Raw genomic sequence first — 20,683 nt, forward strand, 5'->3', positions numbered from 1 at the left:
CCTGTGCTGATCACCGCGTCATCTTTCATTACTTCTGAAATGGTATGCCAGTTCAAGAAACACGTATTTACATGATTTTGCGTCAATGCCCCATATCTGATTTCATGTCGTAGCTCTATCCCAACTGCCCTTGCTGTTATAGCCCTCTTCCAGAACTCCCCATTTGCACGTTCGACACCGTTTACCAGGACTCCTCCACGGCAACGGAACCCCACACTTCAACTTGTATATGTGTGAACGCGCTCCATTTTGAGATAGTTGATGATTTTGCAGTATGGATGATGCCATTATTAAGAGCTCATGACAATGTGCAATCAAATACAAATGGTCACGCGAAGCCAAATCTCTTTCCTGTCACTCTCGCTCTTGGTGGCATGTCCTACGTTGGCACGACAAGCTCGCCAGCCCACCCCTACTCGTAAGTGCGGGACACAATGCTGCGAGGTGCTTAGACGGCTTTTCCAAACCCTGATCTATCGATGTGACAATAGCTGTAACTGAAAGCAGTGTCCGGGGCGGCAACTATCGCCCCATACTTTTCAGATGTCTTTATGCCGTCCTAAATCACTACTCAATTGGTTCAAGATATGCATCCGAGTATTAAGGTACGTCTCTGTTTGTATAGGCATTCACGATCAGGCAAACAAGTTTTACGCCAGGTCCTGTAAATGCCAGAACTCCGAGTTTGGCTGAAATTGCTGCAGCCTGTAGGGTACACCAATGCGATTCGCCGATTCCTGATGCTGATGTTAGTTTTATTTCAAGCTGAGCCATTTCGTAGTATAACATGTAGATGGCTGATGAGCATAGATCTCGCTGAATACCGCTGCTATCATGTCAACAGTTCTGGATTTGAAAGCATTTTATATGTATGCGAGTGTTGCAACGAGTGTGCCTGTTTCACACTCACCAAGCTAGCATTTTTCAGGCTTTTTATGTAGTCCTCATACTTCCAGATACAATCTGGTCATTGTACCAGCGTGGTTTGCATGCAGGACGCCAACCGTCCAATGGCTGCGGTTACCGCCCTGCTATTTGTACTGAGTTCTGTATAAACTTTGCATTTGCTATGCGTGGTGTAGTAATTTATGTAATTTACATGTAGTGCAAACAAAAGGAACAGATGCACACGCTGCGATGGTATCAGGATGTAGGGTTGGTAATTAGGTAGTACAAACAAATCTTCGTGATATCTATGCTGGAGCAGTAAGTATACAAGCTGGAGTATCTTCGAAGTATCATAAAGTAGCACATGTGGCAACCCAACCCTACAGATGCTAACATAAATCCAAGAACCACAATTGTTTCAAGAAGCGGACACTATATTGGAGCTAACGGGGGTGCTCCCCGTTTGATAGGCCTGGTAGAGGAGGGTGCGGATAACCTCTTCTGATCGCCGTCGACGTCCGCGCATGGCGGGTGATGCATGTGGATCGTCAGGGAGGGAAGTGATACAAGCGTGTGCAGAGAACCGCATCCCAAGGCGTTCCACATTGTCCTTGTTACGCATCCACCATTGATCCATGTTCGTAGGATAGTCTTCCAAGGAGGTGACCACAGCAGCGACTGGTACACGGCCTGGACCGGCGGTCGAGCCGACGATGTCGGTAAAGGATTTATAATCCTTGACCCGTGCCCTCTGGGCTCTCGATCCCCTCATACAATACAAGAGAAGATATACTCCATCGTCTCTACACAGTCTCTTATATGACTTTTTCAGGCGCCATTTCAAAAGTAAGGTCCGGAAAAAACCCATTGGTTCGATGGACGAAACTTCCCAAAGTTTGAAATGGCGGGTTCCAATGCTGACTTCGTAGGGGGTATGTGTGAGCGTGGGAGGTTCTTGATCTGGCGAGGTCTGTGCAGCATCTCGCCCCATGATCAGATTGATAACGGAAGCTTTTGCCTACTCCAGTCTCCCCAAAAATCAAAACATTGAAAGGTTCCGAAAGTGACTTCTCGCATGATAAGCAAGCATGAAACGATGCACCATTGGGCACTCACTAGCGTTGAGACCGAAGAGAAGATATGGCGTGTTAGAGAAGTGGAGGGAAACGGCTTGGCTTGGTGAATTTCGCGAAGACTGGCTTGCACTTATTGCCACAATTTCAGCCTAGTTAATAAGCATTGAAGCCAAATCGTGCCAACCACAAACTAGAGTTAATCACCTGATGTTGGGTAAACTGATCGATGTATCGAAGAACTTCTGTTGCCTCTGGACGACCCACGGGGTCCCAAGACCAGCATTGTTGAATCAATCTCCAGTAATAGTCAGGAATGTTGTCGGGACGTGCAGGAGTAGCTCCCTTCGATAGCTCAATGATGATATGAGTTGAATTTTTCTTCTCTTTCCATGGTGTAACCCCCGAGAGGATCTGAGAAGGAAAAGCTTAGAATAGAGCCGCAAAAAAAAACGGAGATCGCACAAGGAACATAACACCACCAAAAGAATAGATATCACTCATAAATGTCGGTTTTGCAGGATCATACTCGAGTCCAATGACTTCAGGAGCACGCCATCGAACATTGAGTTCACGTGCCGCAGTTGTCGCACCCCACTGCAACTCTGGGTCTCCTACGACTGTTGCGAGACCAAAATCTGTGAGACGTGGATTGCCTAAATCGTCTATGAGCACATTTGCCTGAGGCCTATGAATGAGTGCAACATCCACAGAGAGACGACTGCACATACAGGATGAAGGTCTCCGTGAACGACACCCTCGGAGTGAACTAAACGGGTATCAAGAACAAAATTAATAACAGGGCAAGGATCTACGAACGATACTTGAGGCCATGTGCGACGCCCATGCCCTTGTAGCGTAAAATCAATCAATGCTTGGCGAATGTGGTTGGTGAACAAGAGACTCACCAATTCAACTTTAGCGGAAGCAGTAATTGTACTTTGCTCGAGGTACATATACAATGTACCAGGGGACATCCATTGAGAAACTAGAGCTGGCAATGAAGAATCGACGTATGCGATGCCAAGTAGCGGAACTATGGTTGAATTTTTTGACAGTCTAAGCCATAGTTCGAGTTCCCGACGCATTGCCTATATATACTATTGAGCAAGTGTGGTTTTGAGTCGGCACACTCTAGTAAGATGTAATTGACCTTCTCAATTTTCTTCATAGCTCTCCCAGGATCGATCTTGAGTACCTTCACTGCGACCTGATGGATTTTAGTTGATTGATTGATGGTCTCGGACAAATTGAACAAACAAACCTCCATTGTACCTTCGTTGGTCTTGATGCTGCACCGATAAACCGCGCCGAAGGATACAGACGCATATGGGCGTCCGAGCTTTAAGGCGTCAAAAATTTGAGATGTGAAGTCGCCAAGGGTATTACTGCAAAGTATGACAAAAGGTGAAGGGCACATGATGGAGGAAAACTCACTCTTCGATTGCAAGTCCCGTCACACGTATAGCTAGTGGGTTTCAGTGAGTGAGGCGGACTAATGGATGAATGAAAACTGATGAATACATCCAAGCACTTCCACAGCCCTCGGGCGATCCAATGGGTCCCAAGACCAGCATTTCTGAATCAAGACCCAATGATTGTCTAGAATGTTGTGAGGACGCGCACTGACAGGGTTGGCTCGTTCCGCCAGCCCAGCGACAATTTGAAATGCCCCCTTATTTTTCCATGGCACATCCCCCGAGACCACCTAAAAGGAAAAGGCTCAGGTTGAAGGTAAAAGAAGCACAACAAGATCGCACAAAAATCATGACACCACCGAAAGAATATATATCACTCTCGAAAGTCGGTAGTTCAGGGTCACCCTTGATTCCAATGACCTCAGGCGCCCGCCATCGAGGATTGAAGTCGCTGCCTGCGGTCGTGCTACCCCACTGCAACTCTGGGTCTCCTACGACTGTTGCGAGACCGAAATCGGTGAGAAGTGGATTACCCGCACCATCTATGAGTACATTTGCCTGAGGTTTATGAATAAGTGTCAATATCCACAAAGAGACGACCGCACATACGGGATGGAGGTCTCCGTGAATAACATTCTCTGAGTGAACTGGATAGACATCAAGGACAAAAAACAACAATAGGATAGGGAATACGAACGATGCCTGAGGCCCTCGGCAATGCCCGTCACCTTGTAGCATAAAGTCGATCAATGCTTGACGAATGTGGTTAGTGAACGAGACTCACCAATTGAGCTTTAGCGGAAGCAGGTAATTGCACCTTGCTCGAGGTACATGTACAATGTGCCAGAGGACATCCATTGCGAAATGAGACCCGGTAAATGAGACCCGACATGTGCGATGCCAAGTAGCGGCACAATAGTTGGGTATTTTGACAGTCTAAGCCACACCTTGAGTTCCCGACGCATCGCCTACATGGACCATTAAGCAAAGTGTGATTTGAGTCGGCACACTCCAGTTAGATGACTTACCTTCTCAATTTTCTCTATAGATCTCTTAGGGATCATGGATCTTGACCACCTTCACAGCGACCTGATGGATGTTAGTTGGATGGTTGATGAGCTCAGACAAGTTGGTAAGACAGTGACAAACCTCTGTTGTCCCTTTGCTGATCTCGATGGTGAACCGATACACGTCACCAAAGGATCCAGATGCACATGGACGTGCGAGCTTCAACTTCTCAGAAATTTGGGGTGTGAAATCGCTAGGGATATCGCTGCAAAAATGATGAAAGATCAAGGCAATGATAATTATGGGAGAAGGCTCACTCTTCAAGTTCGGGTGCAGGTCCCGTCATGGGTAGGGCTTATTTCAGGAGGCAAGCTCAAGCCCTACTAGCTATAGGAAGTGAAGCAGACCAGTTTTCAAGTTCAAATGCAAGGCGCTCCGAGTCATTCAATAGCCACTTTAATTACGGCATCGCCTGGCCGGTGGTGCTGGTGAGTCCTTACTCGGTTCCATCAAGTCACGTTCAACGGTTGACCCACTAATTATTTACTGCATATCAATCTATTATAAGTCCCTCCCCAAGACTACTCCTCTCATATATATGCATGCCAGCGGTATGTCTCTACATAAATTACCTAACTTTTTGCTCTTGCAACCAGGAATCATAAACGTTCACAATTTACGATTGACCTATAAATCCATCCTACCTTTTCGATCCAATCCATCTTTGAGTCAGACCCGCATTGCATTCCAAATCTTTTGCATCCTGTCCTACCTCTCGAGCGCATCCATCCTCGCCTCCTCCCTCTCCTCATCGCGCTCTTCTTCCCCCGCGTCGTGACATGATAGCGACTTTGCGCAGGGTTGTATAAGGAAGATTCGGAGTCAGGTTGAATCTGCCACTGCTACACAGACCTTACCATTTGACTCTCGCACGCCTGGGATTGTGGACGCACATGCGCGTAGCAGGTTCTGCTAGGGCCGTCAGTGTCTGCCTCCTCTGGTTGTAAGAGAAATCACTCAGGCGCGTGAGGGACATGCTGTGACATGAGCGGTCTCGTCAATTCCTCGTAGCAGGAACTCTTCACCCTGTATATCTCGCCTCACGCCCCATCTGTGGCCATCCTGTTATTCAATTCATCACAGTACGTACATTCCACCAACCCATAAGTCCTCAGTCATTGATCCCTTCCTAGTTGATCTGTTTCCTCGTTCTTGTTCTCGGACCAGCGTTAATGCCTTGCTTCCTTTCACACTCAAGCACTCAGATCAGCACCTTTGATACCCGGGATGAGGTTCCCTTTCCCGCATTCGATTCAAGTCCATCGCTCTACTTCATCTCATCAAGCTATGTCCTGCGCTTTCTCGCATCCTCCAGCGACCGGTGTCGCAGACACTCTGCCAATGCTTTCTATGTTGATGTTTTGATTCGATTTTTGGGCGTGCTTTTATCTACTTTGAACTTGCTATGTGTGTGGTAGCAATTTATATAACCCACAGACAGAATCCTAGCCCATGAAACGAAGGGAGACTGAGTACTGAACACGCATGTGATGTGATGATATCATAACTATATAGTACAACGAGTACGTTGTTGCAATGTATCATCGATAAGGACCAAGTCTACCATTGCAATGGGGTGAGTATAAGCATAGAAAGGGTGTGACTAAGTATCCTCTTCCATAGATCTACTCGTCTTGCTTGATCACATTAGCCAACTGTCTTGCGACATCTCGAGACATACCGCAACGCTCCATGAGATGAGGGACAAGATCCTTCTTTTTCACATGCGAACTGCCTGCAAGTAACTCCTTCGGCTTACGCATCAACGACACGAACAAGTTGTCCCCTCCCATCCATGCTTGCTTCTGCTCGTCCAGCAGTAAACTTTGTAGCAAGATTGCGGATCGTGATGCGCGATTCTTCATAAAGGTCTCTGTATCTGCTGTCCAATCTGTTTGTGGTAGTGATGCACGCATGACCAGCGACCTGGATCTGATATTCGTCAAAGGTCCTCTTGTTTTTCTCCCACCAGTCCTCCATCCTCCGCTCTCTTTCGAGGCTCGTGATCGCAAGAACAACGGGGGCCTTCTTCTCGCAAAGGAATTCATGAAAGAGTCGGTAGTTTCTCTGAATCGTGGTAATGATGTTTCCAGGGCGAATGCAGAATAGAAGTAGATCAACGCCGCCTTGTCTGTCCAATTCCTTGATGAGTCGATAGGTGTTTTCGACAGACTCGAGGTAATCTTTGATTCCTAGCTGTGGTTCCTCGAGCCCGACGGTATCGAAAACCTGATATGAGTCACCGCCGAAACCGATGGTGTACTCTTTCCACCGCATTGTACAGCGCTTCATGTCAGGAGATGTGGGCGCTAGCTCCTCTCCCGCCATAAGGTTGATGAGTGAGCTTTTGCCTGACCCCGCCTCCCCAAATAGTACGATAGTTTTATGCCTGTTCTCGGTTGTTAACATTATGGAAATACAGAGCATCTGGAGACTACATGCCTTTTAGGAGGGTTATGATCCTCAACCAGTTGCAGCTGCGGCCCAGACATACTAGGAGTCGTGTTACGCTCGGTTCTACTTATTAATATTTGAACAAATACGGCAAGAGCATCTAAAGGCTACGTACCTTGCAGCCATTGTAGGGGGGATGACCTGGGTAGTGCTATGTAACGTCTCAAGTTAGAAAAATACGGCGCGAACGGCACCTGAAGACTACACACCCTTCAGCTGTTTCAGGATGGATTGTCTGGGTAGTGCTATATAGTGTACAGGATTAGAAACATACAGCACAAACGGCCTATATGAAAACTAAATACCTTTCAGGAGCGAGAATTCGAATCACGTCTTTCGCTAGGCTCTCCTCTATCCCGCAGCGCTTCGTAAGGACCCCGAGCGCATCTGACTTGTACGGACGTCCGGTCAAGAGGTCTTTCAACCCTCCAGTGAACCTCGCAAGCCACGCATCCCCGCCGTTCTCAACCCCGTGTGCATGGCGTCTGATTAAGCAGCCCACTTCTGCTCTGGACATGTCGTACTTTTTCCTGTATGTTGGGTCCAGATCGTCTGCCGCAGTGATACAAGCATGACCAATACACTTGACCGCATGGCTCGAGAACCACCCCTTGTTCCGCGTGTACCAATCATCCATGCAATCCTCTCTCTCCAGGTTAGTGACGACGACCGCGACTGGGATCTTCTTCTCGAAGAGAAATTCATAGAATAGTCTGTAGTTGGTGACAAACATTGTTGGCATCATGCCCGCCTTGATGCAGTACAGGAGCAGAGCGACTCCTCCTTTCTTTCTCAGCTCCTTCATCAGCTTGTCAGCATTAGAGATGGCGTTAAGAAATCCGATAGGGTCCACGCGGCTGTTGTCGGCCGCAGCAGTGTCATAGATGCGATACGGTACGTTCTCGATGGTAACATCGTATGCTTCATAATGCAATGTACAAACCTCAGTGTCTGAGGAGATCTTAGCGACCCGGCGCCCTGCGAGGAGGTTGATGATGGAGCTTTTCCCTACGCCACGCTCTCCAAAAAGGACAACATTTTTAGTATCCATCGACAATGGACCTAGCACGGCGGTTCCTCAGTACTAGGTTTTAGCTTGTAAGGACACAATAGTGAGCTCACGGTTACAACAAGTTATTACTTCTGGCCGAGTTGATGATCTTGGATGAAAGCAAGGAGTCAACGACTTCTGATACTTAGTATGCCACTTGCAGATACAAAATAGTGGTGCAATAAAGGTTACGACCTGAGAACCAATTACGAGGCTGGACATTTGCCAGTTTCCCTTTTTGCTGAGTCCAGAAACCAGCTTTCGCAGGTGCGGCATGCGAGCAACGTTGTGTTGCAGCCGTGAAGTATGAATTATGACCGATCATCTTGACATGTCTGGTTGGTGTCCACCAGCGGTCCACTACAATTATGACTCCCTGAGAGTAATATTCCCTGCACCACTGTACAACCTGCCAGCGCTCGTGCTGCTCGCTATTAGCAGGTAGCCACAGACACGAGTGACGATATAGCAGCGTTTTCATCTTGAATGCTGTCAAATCTCGATAACTTCCTGACGGCACGCGCTAACCTTGCATTCACCTCCTACTTAAGTACTAGTGGAAGACCCTTGATCTAGAAGCATAGGCAAATTCGAACCAGTTGCTACCTGGTGATATGTCTGGAGAAATATATCAGTAATGTCCACAGATATCGATGACTTGCAATGTATCAGATATGCCACTGTGATCGAGCGACTCGACTACAGGTTGCACTTATAGACTTATAGTCTGTCACTGGGTGGGTACAAGAAGATAAGCACTCGAGGTCGAAGTTCAGGAACACTCAGAGTGGATTGGAAGCGAGATTCGACCGCAACTATGCCATAGTATCGCAGTGCTGTGGGTTGAAAATGAAGAGAACCAATCTCAGCCGAGTCCGGCCAGGGTGTTGATATTTGCAGGCCTGCAGGTCCGGTCGTTCCGGGACTAGCGGACTTTTAACTCTTGAATTATGACGTGTCTCTCGCAAGTCTCGATCCATATTTGTTCGATTAACTCTTGACGTTTTCTTTCACAATGAAATCGAATGAATCCCGCAACACACTATGTAATGCTTGCACACTCGTATGTGGGGTCATGTTCACACTGATATGCTTTATGTGTTTATAACTTTCTAACAGGCAACCTGACCAATCCCTGCCTGGACCATCCAATATTCCTCTCTTCACTCGATCTCTTATCTGGACCTCGAGGCCCATCACTGCCGTTAGGCTTTAAAGTGGTGCGTGTTCGAGGTTTATCTATGTACGAGTGCAAAACTTGAGCTCCGATTGAATATTATATTACTGCTCGCCGATTGGAGTGAAAGTCATTACAAGTCACCTGTGAAGGTGATTGGCATGAAGTAACGCAACTGAGTGCTGCCAGATCGATGATCCAGCCAGCCTTCCAGATAACTTCCGAAGCAGGAGGCGGATGCAAGGTTAGCACGCACTGTTTAAATTAACGACCTACTTGACGGTCGTCTGAGTCTTGACGATGTCGAAAACGCTATCGCGGTCTACCTACTGACAACAAGCAGCACAATCTTGGCGTGTTACATACATGGTGGTGCGGGGCTATGATTCTCGAGTAGATATATCCCGGCCAACTACGGATCATTGGAGGGTGTACGATTTTGAATTCTGACTTACCAGTTCTGGGAAGAAGAAACAAGATCGATTCCATTTCAGAACGAGCGCCTGCACAACGTTGTTTACACGTTTCAAATGCCAAAGTTTCGTTCTAGTGTCAACGAAAAAGGGTAGCCGATACCCAGCCTCATGTTAGCTTTGCAGGTCGTAACCTTCGTTGTGCACCGTGCCCTGCCTGCAGTGGCATAAGTATCAGAAGCCGTTGAATTATCGCTCTCATCGAAGATCGTCCACCCAGCCAGAAGAAACAACTTTGCTATAATCGTGAGCTCACCTTCGTGCCCCCTTTTTGCTTGAAACCCAGTACTGAAGAAGCGCACTAGGTCCATTGCCGATGCCTCCCAAAAACATTGTCATTTTTGGAGAGAGTGGCGTCGGGAAAAGCTCCATTATCAATCTCCTCGCAGGGCACCAGGTTGCTAGGACCTCTCCGGACACCAAACATTGTACATTGCGCTATGAAGCGTACAATGTCACCATCAGGGACGTGCCGTACCGCATCTATGATACTGCCGGGGTCGACGGCAATCGCATGGACCCTAGCGGATTTCTCAACGCCATCATCAACGCTGACAGGTTGATGAAGGAGCTGAAGGATAATGGAGGAGTCCATCTGCTGCTGTACTGCATCAAAGCAGGCAGGATACCACCGACGTTTGTCACCAATTACAGGCTATTCTATGAATTTTTCTTCGAGGAGAAGATACCGGTTGCGCTCATCGTTACTCACCTGGAGAGGGAGGAGCCCATGGATCATTGGTACACGCGAAACAAGGGATCGTTCGACCGCCATGCAGTCAAGTGTGTTGATCACGCTTGCATCACTGCGGCGGCCAACCTGGACCCAAAATACAAGAAGAAGTACGACGCATCCAAAAAGGAAGTGAGTGACTTGATCACACGAAATGAAGATACGGTAGTGGACTGGAATGGAGGAGATGGGTGGCTTGGCCGGTTCATTGGAAAGTTGAAAGACCTCTTAACGGGACGTCCAAGCAAGTCAGACATTCTTGGGGTCCTCACGAAGCGCTGCGGGATGGAGGATAGCCTAGCAAAAGACGTGATCCAAAAACTTAATAGATGACGCAAGTTTACTCGTTACGATAGCTGGACAGAGGCTGTTTCATTATAATTGGTTATCACCATGTAATACGACTGTAGGCGGGACTAGAATATTCAGTTCTGCTATTCTTCCTACGATGTGAGATACTTGGAGATTCAACGTGGAGCACGCCCACCTACAGCAATTCATGTGCGTGTTGCCCAGCTGCAACTCAAAATCCCCGTACTGACTACCTCGTGCTTGCGGCTCTGCATGCGGTTTTTCAAGGCGGCATGCTTAATGTATACCCTAGATATACTCAATACGTATCTCAGTTACGCCTCCGCCCGTAGTAGCACGACTGTCGCGTGCCAAAGATCAAGTCAGGCAAGGGAAAGTCGTGGCAGAAAGCTTCTGCATCATATAAAGATGCAATATATCAGTAGATCCTAGGAAAAGTTACGTCAATTCTGACCGTCCAAAGGAACAATTCGCTTCACCTCGACTACTTCCCAACACTCGCCAGCTACCCATTATACACATCACGATGGCGAAGAAGAAAAGCGCCGTTCACGCTAAGAACATCGTCATATTCGGCGCAATGGGCGCCGGAAAGAGTTCCCTCATAAACCTCATTGCAGATAAAAATATCGCTAAAACTGGCCCCGACCAGAAGCGCTGCACCCTCACATGGACCAAATATGAGTTACCCGACCTCTTTGATGATGGGATGCAATGCAATATCTTCGACACGATGGGTATCGAGAACCCAGAAATCGAATCAAAAGAATACCACCGATCTATCAAGAATGCCAGCCACCTTCTCCGCAAGCTTGATGCATGCGGCGGCACCAGTTTGTTGATATATTGCATTCAAAAAGGCCGTAACAATAGCGCATGGCGGAGCAACTACCAGTTATTCCACGAAGTGTTATATCAGCGGCGAGTCCCCATAGTCATGGTAGTAACGCGCCTCGAGGACAGTCATGGAGGAATGGTGGACGAATAACCATGCATTGTTAGAGAAATCTCACATCATCGTGGAGGGACATGCATGCGTAACAACCCTGAAGGAAGAAGATGTGAAGTACAAGGCATCGAGGGAAGCCGTGCGTGAGCTGATCCGGCAGTATGCAGCCGTTATGCCAGTGCCTGGGGGATGGAAGCAGGAGGGGAGAATCAAGGCGTTCATGCGACGGTTCAAGCAACCTGATCCGGAGGACAAGGAGAAGGAGGATAAACTACAGGAGGACCTCGAGGGTCAATGTGGCATGGAGAAAGGAGTTGGCTTCGAAGGTCGCAAAAGCATTCGTGTACACGTAGTAGACCAACAGACTCGCTGCTGTGGCAGCGATTGATCGCTATATATATCATGTACTATGCAGTGGCTTCAGTGCGTACCGGGCTGGCTTTCAAGCTGTAGTCTGTAGATAAGTATGCATGGTATCGCCGGGGTAGAGTTAGTTGTTTGTCGTTCAAGGAAAACTGTTTGTACAACGCTTATGTAAGCACACAACCCTCAGTTGGCGCCAACTTGAACCTCTTGGCGCCGGGCCAGGCGCTCATTGTATCACAGAAATGTTTGTAAGTAGTCAAGACTGTCGTCCCTTAACGTTTAAGCTGAAGCTTCAGCAATGATTAATGATCATCGCAGCCCGCTCTCCCATGAGAAGTGCCGTCGGATACGTTGTTCTGTATATGTCGTTAAACCGCACATCAAACAATTAATCCCTCTTCAATACCCACCGCGCCAATGTTCAACGGCGCAATGGACATATCTGCGACCCTTCAAGTTCGACACGCCGTAACATCTTAGTCGAGCATTCGACGACTCCTTGATCTGCCTGCTGACGTTCTTGCACTCCTTCCTCTCCTTGTGGCGCTTTTCCCCCGTCGACCACTTTACCTTTCTGTGCAATCCCATGGTTACACAGAGGAAGCTAATGTGGCCGCTCCTCTCGTATCTCAGCATGTCCTCATGACTTGTTTCACGGTGTTGCAACTAGAGAGATGCAGATGCTGACGGTCCTAGCTCTGCGTATCACTACATACGGCACTTCTATCTCCAGAAGCAGTCCTACCATCCGTTGTGTGTCCTCAATAATCAATTCAGGTGTGCGAGAGCCAGAAAAGGTCAGTATATAGGGCAGCTAATCTAACACTTCCGCAGATAACCCCGTGTCCAAGTAACTGTCGATCCCTCATCGACGGGAACCCTTCACCCTTCACCCTTCATGACCCGCATGACTCCATCTCTGGCCCTCCCATTATTCGAAGCTGCAATTCATCGCAGTGCGTACATCCCTTGCATTTTATCACTAACCTAATCATTTCTTAGTTAATCTGTTTCCTCGTCCTTGTTCTCGGACGCATAGTCAACGTATTGCTTCCTCTCAAACTCGGTGCACTCATCGCTACTTTCGACATACCAAGCATAACTACATTCCCTGCATATGGCGCCAACCCATGGTCGTACCTAATCACCTACGTCCGGTTCCGGTTCCTCGCATCTTCGGGCGGTCTCGCAGCCATCCGCGACGCATTCTAGATTCCACTCATGCAATACAGCGATCGCAGTATATTAATACTTTCATTCAACCGTGTCCTTACTCTTTCTTTCAGCTAGCATACGAAACGCGAGACCTGGCTAGCTGCTCCGTTTTCTCGATAGAGGAAGCGTAATAAACTGCGTTGGTGAGCTTATTTGGTTCATGGACTCGTGGATATATGTGTTGCGCACGTCGTGTTTGTTGTGAAATTCGAACCTGCATTGGACGTTGTGGTTGGAGTCGTGATGGGGAGTTATATCTGGGCGAGTATCACGCTTACGAGCTATAGGACTAGGATTCAGAGGCGGATGAATGAACGGGATTTGGTGAGTGCTTGGTACTGCTTCGTTTTGTCTATGACTATGAAGTGGATCTTAATTGCACGCATGCTCAAGTCACTCGCGGGATCCATACGGATTGTCTCCTTCACTACAAGATTGTCAAGTATTTCGGTGGGAGGAGTATGAGGCGCAGAGGTATACGGAGGCCATTGGGGAGTATCAGAGTTTAGAGAAGAGGGTCATTTGTGAGTGTTTCCGTCTCATCTCATTTCAAAAACCACGTCTTGTTTCAAATGTTCAAACCAATTCTGTGTTTCATTTCAATCGCGAACGCAAGTGCTGATCACACCTATCGTATCACTCAACCTCCTGAAACCTCATACAAACACTCAGGTCTTCTGGTCGGTTCTTCAATTGTCGCGTCGCGCATCACGAGGGGACAGAGTAATGCTAGTGATTTTGTGGTGTTCATCACCTATTATGCGCAAGTGGGTACCTTATCTCTTTCGTGTGGTGCAGAGCTGACGTCTTCTAATCACAACCATGCTGATGTCATCCACACCAGCTCTACTTCCCTCTTGTCGAACCTTGGCGGCATATACCGTGCAGTCGACCAAAGCCTGGTCGACACCAAGAAATTCTCAATGAGCTCACTGAAGTTGTTGATGAACGAACCTGATGCCAAGGAATCGGTAGTCTCCGCTTTCGCCAACTAACGCGTCCACTGCTGGGGACTTTGAAGGAAATATTGTGCACCGTGGAAGTTTGGTGATCGTAGGAGAAGGGTAGGTTGTTTGTGGTGGGTTAAGATGGATGTGTATGGGAATGGAGCGAGGACTACATACCAAATTCAATTTCGCCGTTCGAGCAGGCAAATGCACCATCCTGCGCCTCCTATATCTCTTCTACGACCTCCAACCCGACTCAGGGCGTATTCTAATCGACGGTCAAGACATCTGCACAGTAACGCTCTCAAGCCTGCGTCGCGCAATAGGCCAAGACCCCGTGCTCTTCAACGCCAGCATTGGGTATAAGATTGCTTATGGCCAACCTTCGACTAGACCCGCTGATGAAAACACTATCGTCTCGAGCGCCCAAGCTGCTCAGATGCATGACCGTATCATGAATTTCCCAGAGGGGTACGAGACGAAGGTGGGGGAGAGAGGGGCGAGAGGCTGAGTGGGGGCGAGAAGCAACGGGTGACGATTGCTAGGACTATGGTGAAGAATCTGAGGGTGTTGCTTTTGGATGATCTACTAGTGCGTTGGAGTGTGCGCTTCGGAGACTTGTGAATTGGAGGTTGCTTAAGTATTGCGCATCGGTTGAGTAAAATTAAGGGGACTGATCTGTGAGTGGTTTTTGGACGTGTTTTCTTGGTGATGCGGCGCTGATTCATTTTCTTGTGAAAGGTCATGGTTCTCAAGGACGGACGGATCGTTGAATAGCGCTCACATAGGATTTCCTTGAACTCAATGGCCTCTTCGCATCCATGTGGGCAGACCAGATCAGCGCGTCCAAAGATCCCAAAACCCCAGCTAGATACGTCCTCGACATTCCCTAATCTGAAACGCGCAGCACAGTGGTCGAAGAGCGCATAGTCGTTGATTCTCCTCAAGTCGTCCCAGCATCCCTACAAGCCAAACAAGACGCACCTATATCGTTCCGCGTAACCGACGATTCCTGACGACAACATCCACGTCCGACGCGGTTGTAGGCGTGCGTTTTATACACTTTGTATTTGTTATGTGTATGGTATGTAGTCCAACACATCTAAGCACGAGATCCCGCCGGCGATGGCGTCCACCACGTCATGCTGTGTTGTTGCCTTCTGTCTCGGCTCTTTCCGTCTGTTGTTGCGCGTTCATGCTCCGTCTCCTCTTTGCTCAGTACTATAGCGACCTCTGCTTCATTTCACGGCGTTGTTTGTCTTCAAAACGGAAGCGGATATCAGATCGATAAAAAGAATTTCTTGCGCTATGACGGATTCATCGCCACTCCAGAAATCGGAGATATTCGTGTAAATGTATTCACATCTGGCGCTAACACTGCTTCTGCGGAGGACGGAATCTATCTATTGGATGCGCGGATAACTATCGATCCCATCATAGAGGCCGATCACGCATCATTGAGTGCACCAGAACACATACCTGACTACCTTGCAATGTTGACCCATCCCGGAGTATCTGCTCATGATCGCCTGGATCTCTAACAGAACTGCATTTGCGCTATTCAATGAAACCACTCGGTGGGAAAAGGCTTGGTCAGAAACGCGTGCGTGCGGATAGTTGCTCTGCATCGTCGATTTACTGAAGTCCAACTTATCAATACTTTCGAAAGCCACTGCATTCCCCGCATTAACTTTGCGTTTCATCCAAACCGTTCGTCGTGGACGGTAAATCGAAGACAGTTTCCTTTGCGACTCGCGTATGCAACTACATTTAATGGTTGTCAAGGCTTGACGCTGGCATGAACCGTGCTCGACCTTCGAACGGATCCCTTTGCTCACGGTCAGTTGTACACGGCACTATCTAGGGTAAGAACGCGAAGAGACACGATGTGTCTATTCGCAGAGGCGAATGAAGGACAAGATTGTGCTAATATTGTATCTCCTGCGTTGCTACTGTGAAGTATTGTTGTATACAACCGACCGAAGGAGAGTCTTGCTACTGTAAACATAATGTATTGTCATGGAGCCGACCGAAGGGGAGTCCTTGTAAATTATAATGTGTAATGACAAACAAGGGGAGACTGAAGTAACTGTATTGTACAAACAGCGGTTTATGAGCCAGGAGTATTATAAAGTAGCACGCGTAGTAGCCCGGCCCTACAGACCAACATTCGAGAACCATGTTGCATAGGTAAACTGGACAACTTTTCATACAGTCGAAGCTAGGTTGGAATTCCGAGGTATTTCGGTACCTGCTTGATAGGAGTTATAAATGAGACTGCGGATGGCTTGTTCTGATCGCTGTCGGCGTGCACGCATAGCGGATGATGCATGTGGGTCGTCGGGGAGCGAAGTGATACAAACGTGTGCGGAAAACCGCATCCCGAGGCTTTCTAGGTTGTCCTTGTTCCTCGTCCACCACTTATCCATGCCCGTAGGATAATCTTCCAAGGAGGTGACCACAGCGGCGACTGGTACGCTGCCTGCCACAGTGGTGGTGGAGCAGACTATGTCGGTGAAAAAATTATAATCCCTGATCAGTGCCCTCTGAGCCTTCGACCCCTCATACAATACAAAAGAAGGTAGACTCCGTCATCTCTGTACAGCTTCTTGTACGACCTTTTCAAGCGCCATTTTGCAAAAAGGGTCCGAAAAAAACCCATTGATCCAAGTGAGGAAACTTCCCAAAGTTTGAAGCGGCGATCTCCAAGACTGACTTCGTGGGAGGTATGCTGCAGTGTGCAGGTTTCTGCGTCTGGCGACGTCTGTGCAACCTCTCGTCCCATGATCAAGTTGATGATGGCGCTTTTCCCAACTCCAGTCTCCCCGAAAAGCAACACATTCAAAGGACCGGCATGTGACTTGACCGCGTGGAAGGATCAGTACGCATAAAAACAATGAACCACTAGACTCTCACCAGCGACGAGACCGTAGAAAAGAGATGGTGTACCAGAGGACTAGAGGGAACGGTTTTGGGTGACAGAACAAGTGTTCGCGAGGGAGACTGAAATGACGGTGCGGTCGAAATCCCAGCCTGGTTAATAAACATTTAAGCCGAATTACTTCAACCACAAGCTGGCGAGTTCATACCTGCTCCGCGAGCAAGTATGCACTTTGATCGCTTTCCTGTACTTCACCGACAAGGACATCCTGTCAGAGTCAGAAACATTACTCCTACGTGACGAGACAAGTCACGAGCTTACATCTTGTTTCAAAGCCTCTAGTTCCCCCTTTATGAAGTTCATAGCCGTGAAGGCACATGGACGAGCAGATGGGTCAATTGACCAACACTGCTCGATATGATTCCAGTGAGCGTCTGTGACGTCAGACGTCACCTCAGATATCTCAGGACGCGGGATATCCTCTCCTTTTTGGATTTTTTGCATGACTTTGTATTCGTCAATGTTATGCCAAGGAACAGTCAAAGTCAACAACTGGGATGAATGATACATCAAATATAGATTTCGTGGACTTGAAACACTTACACTTACATGGAACATGACGCGACCGAAGGAATACATATCGTTCTGCGTGGTCGGTTTGATATCGGAAGGGTTATCACGTGACCTGAGCAACTCGGGCGCAGTCCACCTAATTGCACCAGCCCGAACAGTTGATCCTTCAATCTGACGCTTCCTTAAACGTCCGCAGAGGACATTTGACAAACCGAAGTCCGTCAGGCAAGCCTTGTATTCACCGTCCTTGATGTCCACCATAACGTTGGACTGGATTATTTAATGAGCGCAGTTTGAATGTGAAGAACATGAACTCACGCTATTAATGTCGCCGTGAACGACGGGAAAAGAGTGTACTAACGGCAATTTTTTTAGTCGAAGTAAGACAAACGATGAAAGGAAGACAGACAATAGTAGAGCCCAGATGCTATGCCGTGAAGCTAGTGAATAAGGATGATTCAGTCTAGGTCCATTGCAGCTAAACAGGTTTGAGTCACCAGCTCCAATTTGGACTTAATTGTTAATGTAGCACCCTGTTCTGTGATCAGACGGAACAGCGTGCCGTCTGGAAACCACTGGGAGACAAGGGCCGTAGTTGGCCCGAACCCCTCTGTCGTTCCATAAAGTGTGACGATGTTGTCGTGGACGAGGTGTGCCCATATTGCAGTTTCTTGTCGAAACCTCTAGCAAGTCCACATAAAATAGTGTCCGGAACAGAAAAACATAAACCCTTACTCTTAATTCCTGCTCCGAGGTGTGATTCATGTGATGCCTGAATGTTTTTACTGCGACCTGTAGTGCGACAATGAACAAGCTGATCAGCAAGTTACGCTGGCACTGACGACTAGCCAGACCTTGATAGAGCCCGACGGCCGTCTCCATTCACATCTGTAAACGTTTCCAAATGCACCACTGGCGACGTAGTCGTTTATCGTACCGAAGATCTGACCTGTCAGATCTTCTGCCAATGCCAGATGTATTTCGGGACTAAAAAAATGAGGGAACTAAATCAATGAAGGCTTGTTTCAGTATGAGCACCCTACGGAGGTGGAAGTCCCGAGGTGGATGACTAAGTAAGATACATTAGGATCTGCCACTGATTAGGATACCAGTAGACTGTCGAACCTGTGAGTCTTCATCCCAAGAATGGGTGATGCACTCATAGACTTTTGTGTTCCCCGTGAGCTGCCCTGCATCCTGTTGACTTGAGGTGCAGTGGTCGTCATAGCCAGTGTCGGTACGCGCTGCCGTCGTCACTGTCCTCCCCAAAGAGGATCCTCTTCGGGAACCTGAGAGTGTGAAAGTATTGGCAATGGCTGTCAAAGTGCGTTGACCCCTTCCACTCTGCACGACCTTGGTTTTGGAGTGCATGGTATTAATGGATGCAGTTCTTTTCTCTGCATCAAATATTGCATTTGAATGACTTTTCTAAGTGATGTGCATCAGGACCTGCTCCTGATTTGAATACTGCTGTCAAACCTGCGTGTCGTCATTCCTAGACTGATCAATGTATTCAATGATGCGTGCAGCCTCAGGCCGGTGCCCGGGATTCCAAGACCAGCATCGTTGAATCAAGTTCCAGAGATCATCATGGATATTCCCAGGACGCGCAGGAGTAGCTCTTCTCGACAGCTCAATGGAAATTTGATGTGAACGTTTCTTCTCTTTCCATGGGATATCCCCCGAGATGATCTGGGTGGAAATTTTTTAGGGTGGCACCAACGGAAATATGAGAGAGATCGCACAAAGAACATGACACTACCAAAAGAATAGATATCACTCTCGAAAGTCGGTATCTCAGGGTCACAGTCGACTCCAATAAGCTCAGGCGCACGCCATCGAGAATCAAAACTGCGGTCCGCCGTCGTGGTGGTGAGCTGTAGCTCTGGGTCTCCTACGACTGTTGCAATACCAAAACCTGTAAGGCGTGGATTCCTTGATCATCTATGAGCACGTTTACCTGAGGGCTTACGAATGAGTGCAATATCGGCGAAGAGACGACCGTACATACGGGCTGAAGGTCTCCGTGAACGACATTCTCTGAGTGAACTGGATGTGCATCAATAACAAGTAACGACTTAACAGAAATTGACAGACGATAATTGAGGCCATCAGCGATACCCTTGGCCTGTTAACATGAGAATGTTAGTTGGATGTGATTGGTGTGAATAAGGAACTTACCAATGCAACTTTCATAGAAGCAGTGAGGGCTGTTGCTTGCTTCTCCAGGTAAATATTTAACGTCCCGAAGGGCATCCACTGTGAGATAAAAGCTGGTAATGGAGATTCGAGATACGCAATACCAAGTAGCGGCACGATAGTCGAGTGTCTCAACCTAAACCACACCCGGAGTTCCCGACGCATTGCCTACAAGGTCCCCAGTAAACGAAATGTGATTTCAGTCGGCGCAGTTCAGTTAGAAGACTGACTTTCTCGATTTTGGCCATGGTTCTCTTATGGTCAATAATAATTACCTTCACTGCGACCTGATATTGAACATCAGGTGGTTATTTGATGAGCTTAGGTCACTCGGACAAACCTCCGTCGTGCCTCTGCTGGCCTCGATGGTGCTCCGATAGACCTGGCTAAAGGGACTGCATGTAATTGGAGATCCAAGCTTGGTAATTAGAGGCGTGAGGTCGCCAACGATATCACTGTAAATATGATGAGGGAGGACGATACACATTACAGGTGTACACTCACTCTTCAAGCGCAAATCCCCTCATGAATATATGTATATACGAGTATGCAGAGGTGCAAACAAGGAGTACGGTATGCAGGTTTCACTCCAAATGGTTGCCCGTACGGCCTTCTTTCAGGTGAAAGGTAGTGAACGACCTAACACCAAAGTCATACAACTAACTTCTCTGACATTTCCACAACCCCGACAGTCGGTCATCGGGGCCGCTTAGCGGAGTTGAGCGGAGCTTTAAAAACCACGAAATAGTTATGATTACATTATTTACATACTACTTGACCATGCTTCGTCTACTTACATGTCTAAATTATGCCTAAATTACTCTACTAGTAGAATGTTGGTAGAATCTCTTCATCAAAATGAACCCTCGCAGAGCGCTGTGGACGGTGTATCATAGAAATACCGTG

At 47.8% G+C, this 20,683-nt stretch overlaps 11 protein-coding genes across 11 annotated transcripts; 5 read left to right on the forward strand and 6 right to left on the reverse strand.

Annotated features, from left to right (window-relative positions):
• Positions 1-1,306: 1,306 nt before the first annotated feature.
• On the reverse strand, positions 1,307-4,271 carry DFJ58DRAFT_862067 (kinase-like domain-containing protein; the record flags this gene model as incomplete). The annotated part of the gene is made up of 16 exons (XM_041394059.1): positions 1,307-1,848; positions 1,911-1,955; positions 2,005-2,113; positions 2,169-2,375; positions 2,427-2,642; positions 2,693-2,730; positions 2,781-2,811; positions 2,870-3,052; positions 3,115-3,171; positions 3,226-3,349; positions 3,399-3,429; positions 3,486-3,669; positions 3,722-3,937; positions 3,989-4,026; positions 4,077-4,107; positions 4,164-4,271. The coding sequence occupies 16 exons, from the start codon at positions 4,269-4,271 to the stop codon at positions 1,307-1,309; spliced, it is 2,160 nt and encodes a 719-aa protein (XP_041237861.1).
• A 161-nt stretch (positions 4,272-4,432) lies between these two features.
• DFJ58DRAFT_734116 (uncharacterized protein) lies at positions 4,433-4,733 on the reverse strand (the record flags this gene model as incomplete). The annotated part of the gene is made up of 3 exons (XM_041386420.1): positions 4,433-4,468; positions 4,529-4,652; positions 4,705-4,733. 3 exons carry the CDS (start codon positions 4,731-4,733, stop codon positions 4,433-4,435), a joined length of 189 nt encoding a protein of 62 aa, XP_041237862.1.
• Positions 4,734-6,202: 1,469 nt separating this feature from the next.
• Positions 6,203-7,952, reverse strand: DFJ58DRAFT_734117 (uncharacterized protein; the record flags this gene model as incomplete). The annotated part of the gene is made up of 4 exons (XM_041386421.1): positions 6,203-6,836; positions 7,017-7,052; positions 7,111-7,146; positions 7,207-7,952. The coding sequence occupies 4 exons, from the start codon at positions 7,950-7,952 to the stop codon at positions 6,203-6,205; spliced, it is 1,452 nt and encodes a 483-aa protein (XP_041237863.1).
• A 1,729-nt stretch (positions 7,953-9,681) lies between these two features.
• Positions 9,682-10,921, forward strand: DFJ58DRAFT_135717 (P-loop containing nucleoside triphosphate hydrolase protein). Its single transcript, XM_041378822.1, has 2 exons — positions 9,682-9,848; positions 9,908-10,921. The coding sequence occupies exon 2, from the start codon at positions 9,919-9,921 to the stop codon at positions 10,666-10,668; it is 750 nt and encodes a 249-aa protein (XP_041237864.1). The 5' UTR covers positions 9,682-9,848; positions 9,908-9,918; the 3' UTR covers positions 10,669-10,921.
• On the forward strand, positions 10,747-11,984 carry DFJ58DRAFT_917276 (uncharacterized protein; the record flags this gene model as incomplete). The annotated part of the gene is made up of 2 exons (XM_041395522.1): positions 10,747-11,587; positions 11,619-11,984. Exons 1-2 carry the CDS (start codon positions 11,174-11,176, stop codon positions 11,982-11,984), a joined length of 780 nt encoding a protein of 259 aa, XP_041237865.1. The 5' UTR covers positions 10,747-11,173.
• Positions 11,985-13,115: 1,131 nt separating this feature from the next.
• On the forward strand, positions 13,116-13,680 carry DFJ58DRAFT_814989 (uncharacterized protein; the record flags this gene model as incomplete). The annotated part of the gene is made up of 3 exons (XM_041391679.1): positions 13,116-13,505; positions 13,571-13,614; positions 13,635-13,680. Coding segments are annotated over exons 1-3 (175 nt in total), but the record flags the coding sequence as incomplete, so codon positions are not given.
• Positions 13,681-14,281: 601 nt separating this feature from the next.
• Positions 14,282-15,017, forward strand: DFJ58DRAFT_734120 (uncharacterized protein; the record flags this gene model as incomplete). The annotated part of the gene is made up of 2 exons (XM_041386422.1): positions 14,282-14,608; positions 14,913-15,017. 2 exons carry the CDS (start codon positions 14,282-14,284, stop codon positions 15,015-15,017), a joined length of 432 nt encoding a protein of 143 aa, XP_041237867.1.
• Positions 15,018-15,231: 214 nt separating this feature from the next.
• DFJ58DRAFT_135776 (uncharacterized protein) lies at positions 15,232-15,780 on the forward strand. The gene has a single exon (XM_041378823.1). The coding sequence runs from the start codon at positions 15,267-15,269 to the stop codon at positions 15,663-15,665; it is 399 nt and encodes a 132-aa protein (XP_041237868.1). The 5' UTR covers positions 15,232-15,266; the 3' UTR covers positions 15,666-15,780.
• Positions 15,781-16,108: 328 nt separating this feature from the next.
• DFJ58DRAFT_814996 (uncharacterized protein) lies at positions 16,109-17,637 on the reverse strand. Its single transcript, XM_041391680.1, has 4 exons — positions 17,327-17,637; positions 17,041-17,273; positions 16,698-16,984; positions 16,109-16,668 (listed from the first exon to the last, which is right to left on the reverse strand). Exons 2-4 carry the CDS (start codon positions 17,170-17,172, stop codon positions 16,332-16,334), a joined length of 756 nt encoding a protein of 251 aa, XP_041237869.1. The 5' UTR covers positions 17,173-17,273; positions 17,327-17,637; the 3' UTR covers positions 16,109-16,331.
• DFJ58DRAFT_135797 (kinase-like domain-containing protein) lies at positions 17,112-19,184 on the reverse strand. The gene is made up of 10 exons (XM_041378825.1): positions 18,704-19,184; positions 18,622-18,647; positions 18,433-18,565; positions 18,314-18,370; positions 18,076-18,261; positions 17,988-18,018; positions 17,897-17,934; positions 17,615-17,848; positions 17,214-17,557; positions 17,112-17,157 (listed from the first exon to the last, which is right to left on the reverse strand). The coding sequence occupies exons 1-9, from the start codon at positions 18,947-18,949 to the stop codon at positions 17,315-17,317; spliced, it is 1,194 nt and encodes a 397-aa protein (XP_041237870.1). The 5' UTR covers positions 18,950-19,184; the 3' UTR covers positions 17,112-17,157; positions 17,214-17,314.
• On the reverse strand, positions 19,185-20,441 carry DFJ58DRAFT_135796 (kinase-like domain-containing protein). Its single transcript, XM_041378824.1, has 8 exons — positions 20,282-20,441; positions 20,118-20,232; positions 20,008-20,064; positions 19,760-19,945; positions 19,676-19,706; positions 19,551-19,627; positions 19,324-19,496; positions 19,185-19,270 (listed from the first exon to the last, which is right to left on the reverse strand). Exons 1-7 carry the CDS (start codon positions 20,302-20,304, stop codon positions 19,473-19,475), a joined length of 513 nt encoding a protein of 170 aa, XP_041237871.1. The 5' UTR covers positions 20,305-20,441; the 3' UTR covers positions 19,185-19,270; positions 19,324-19,472.
• Between the last annotated feature and the right edge of the window lie 242 nt (positions 20,442-20,683).

This window comes from Suillus subalutaceus (assembly GCF_016647625.1).
Source record: "Suillus subalutaceus strain FC151 chromosome Unknown DFJ58scaffold_166, whole genome shotgun sequence".
NCBI lineage: Eukaryota > Fungi > Basidiomycota > Agaricomycetes > Boletales > Suillaceae > Suillus > Suillus subalutaceus.

What these genes read in the sequence shown, in the direction of transcription:
- DFJ58DRAFT_135717 (XM_041378822.1), top strand. Translation starts at nt 9,919, where the DNA reads ATGCCTCCCAAAAACATTGTCATTTTTGGAGAGAGTGGCGTCGGGAAA.
- DFJ58DRAFT_135776 (XM_041378823.1), top strand. Translation starts at nt 15,267, where the DNA reads ATGCTGTGTTGTTGCCTTCTGTCTCGGCTCTTTCCGTCTGTTGTTGCG.
- DFJ58DRAFT_814996 (XM_041391680.1), bottom strand. Translation starts at nt 17,172, where the DNA reads ATGTTTATTAACCAGGCTGGGATTTCGACCGCACCGTCATTTCAGTCT. An exon ending in TTTCTACGGTCTCGTCGCTG is followed by an intron (nt 16,985 to 17,040) that starts GTGAGAGTCTAG and finishes CACGCGGTCAAG; the next exon opens with TCACATGCCGGTCCTTTGAA. An exon ending in GACGGAGTCTACCTTCTTTT is followed by an intron (nt 16,669 to 16,697) that starts GTATTGTATGAG and finishes GAAGGCTCAGAG; the next exon opens with GGCACTGATCAGGGATTATA.
- DFJ58DRAFT_135797 (XM_041378825.1), bottom strand. Translation starts at nt 18,949, where the DNA reads ATGCACTCCAAAACCAAGGTCGTGCAGAGTGGAAGGGGTCAACGCACT. An exon ending in CTTGGGATGAAGACTCACAG is followed by an intron (nt 18,648 to 18,703) that starts GTTCGACAGTCT and finishes TATCTTACTTAG; the next exon opens with TCATCCACCTCGGGACTTCC. An exon ending in CCTCGGAGCAGGAATTAAGA is followed by an intron (nt 18,262 to 18,313) that starts GTAAGGGTTTAT and finishes TGGACTTGCTAG; the next exon opens with AGGTTTCGACAAGAAACTGC.
- DFJ58DRAFT_135796 (XM_041378824.1), bottom strand. Translation starts at nt 20,304, where the DNA reads ATGAGGGGATTTGCGCTTGAAGA. An exon ending in AGGGGATTTGCGCTTGAAGA is followed by an intron (nt 20,233 to 20,281) that starts GTGAGTGTACAC and finishes TCATATTTACAG; the next exon opens with TGATATCGTTGGCGACCTCA. An exon ending in CCAGCAGAGGCACGACGGAG is followed by an intron (nt 20,065 to 20,117) that starts GTTTGTCCGAGT and finishes GTTCAATATCAG; the next exon opens with GTCGCAGTGAAGGTAATTAT.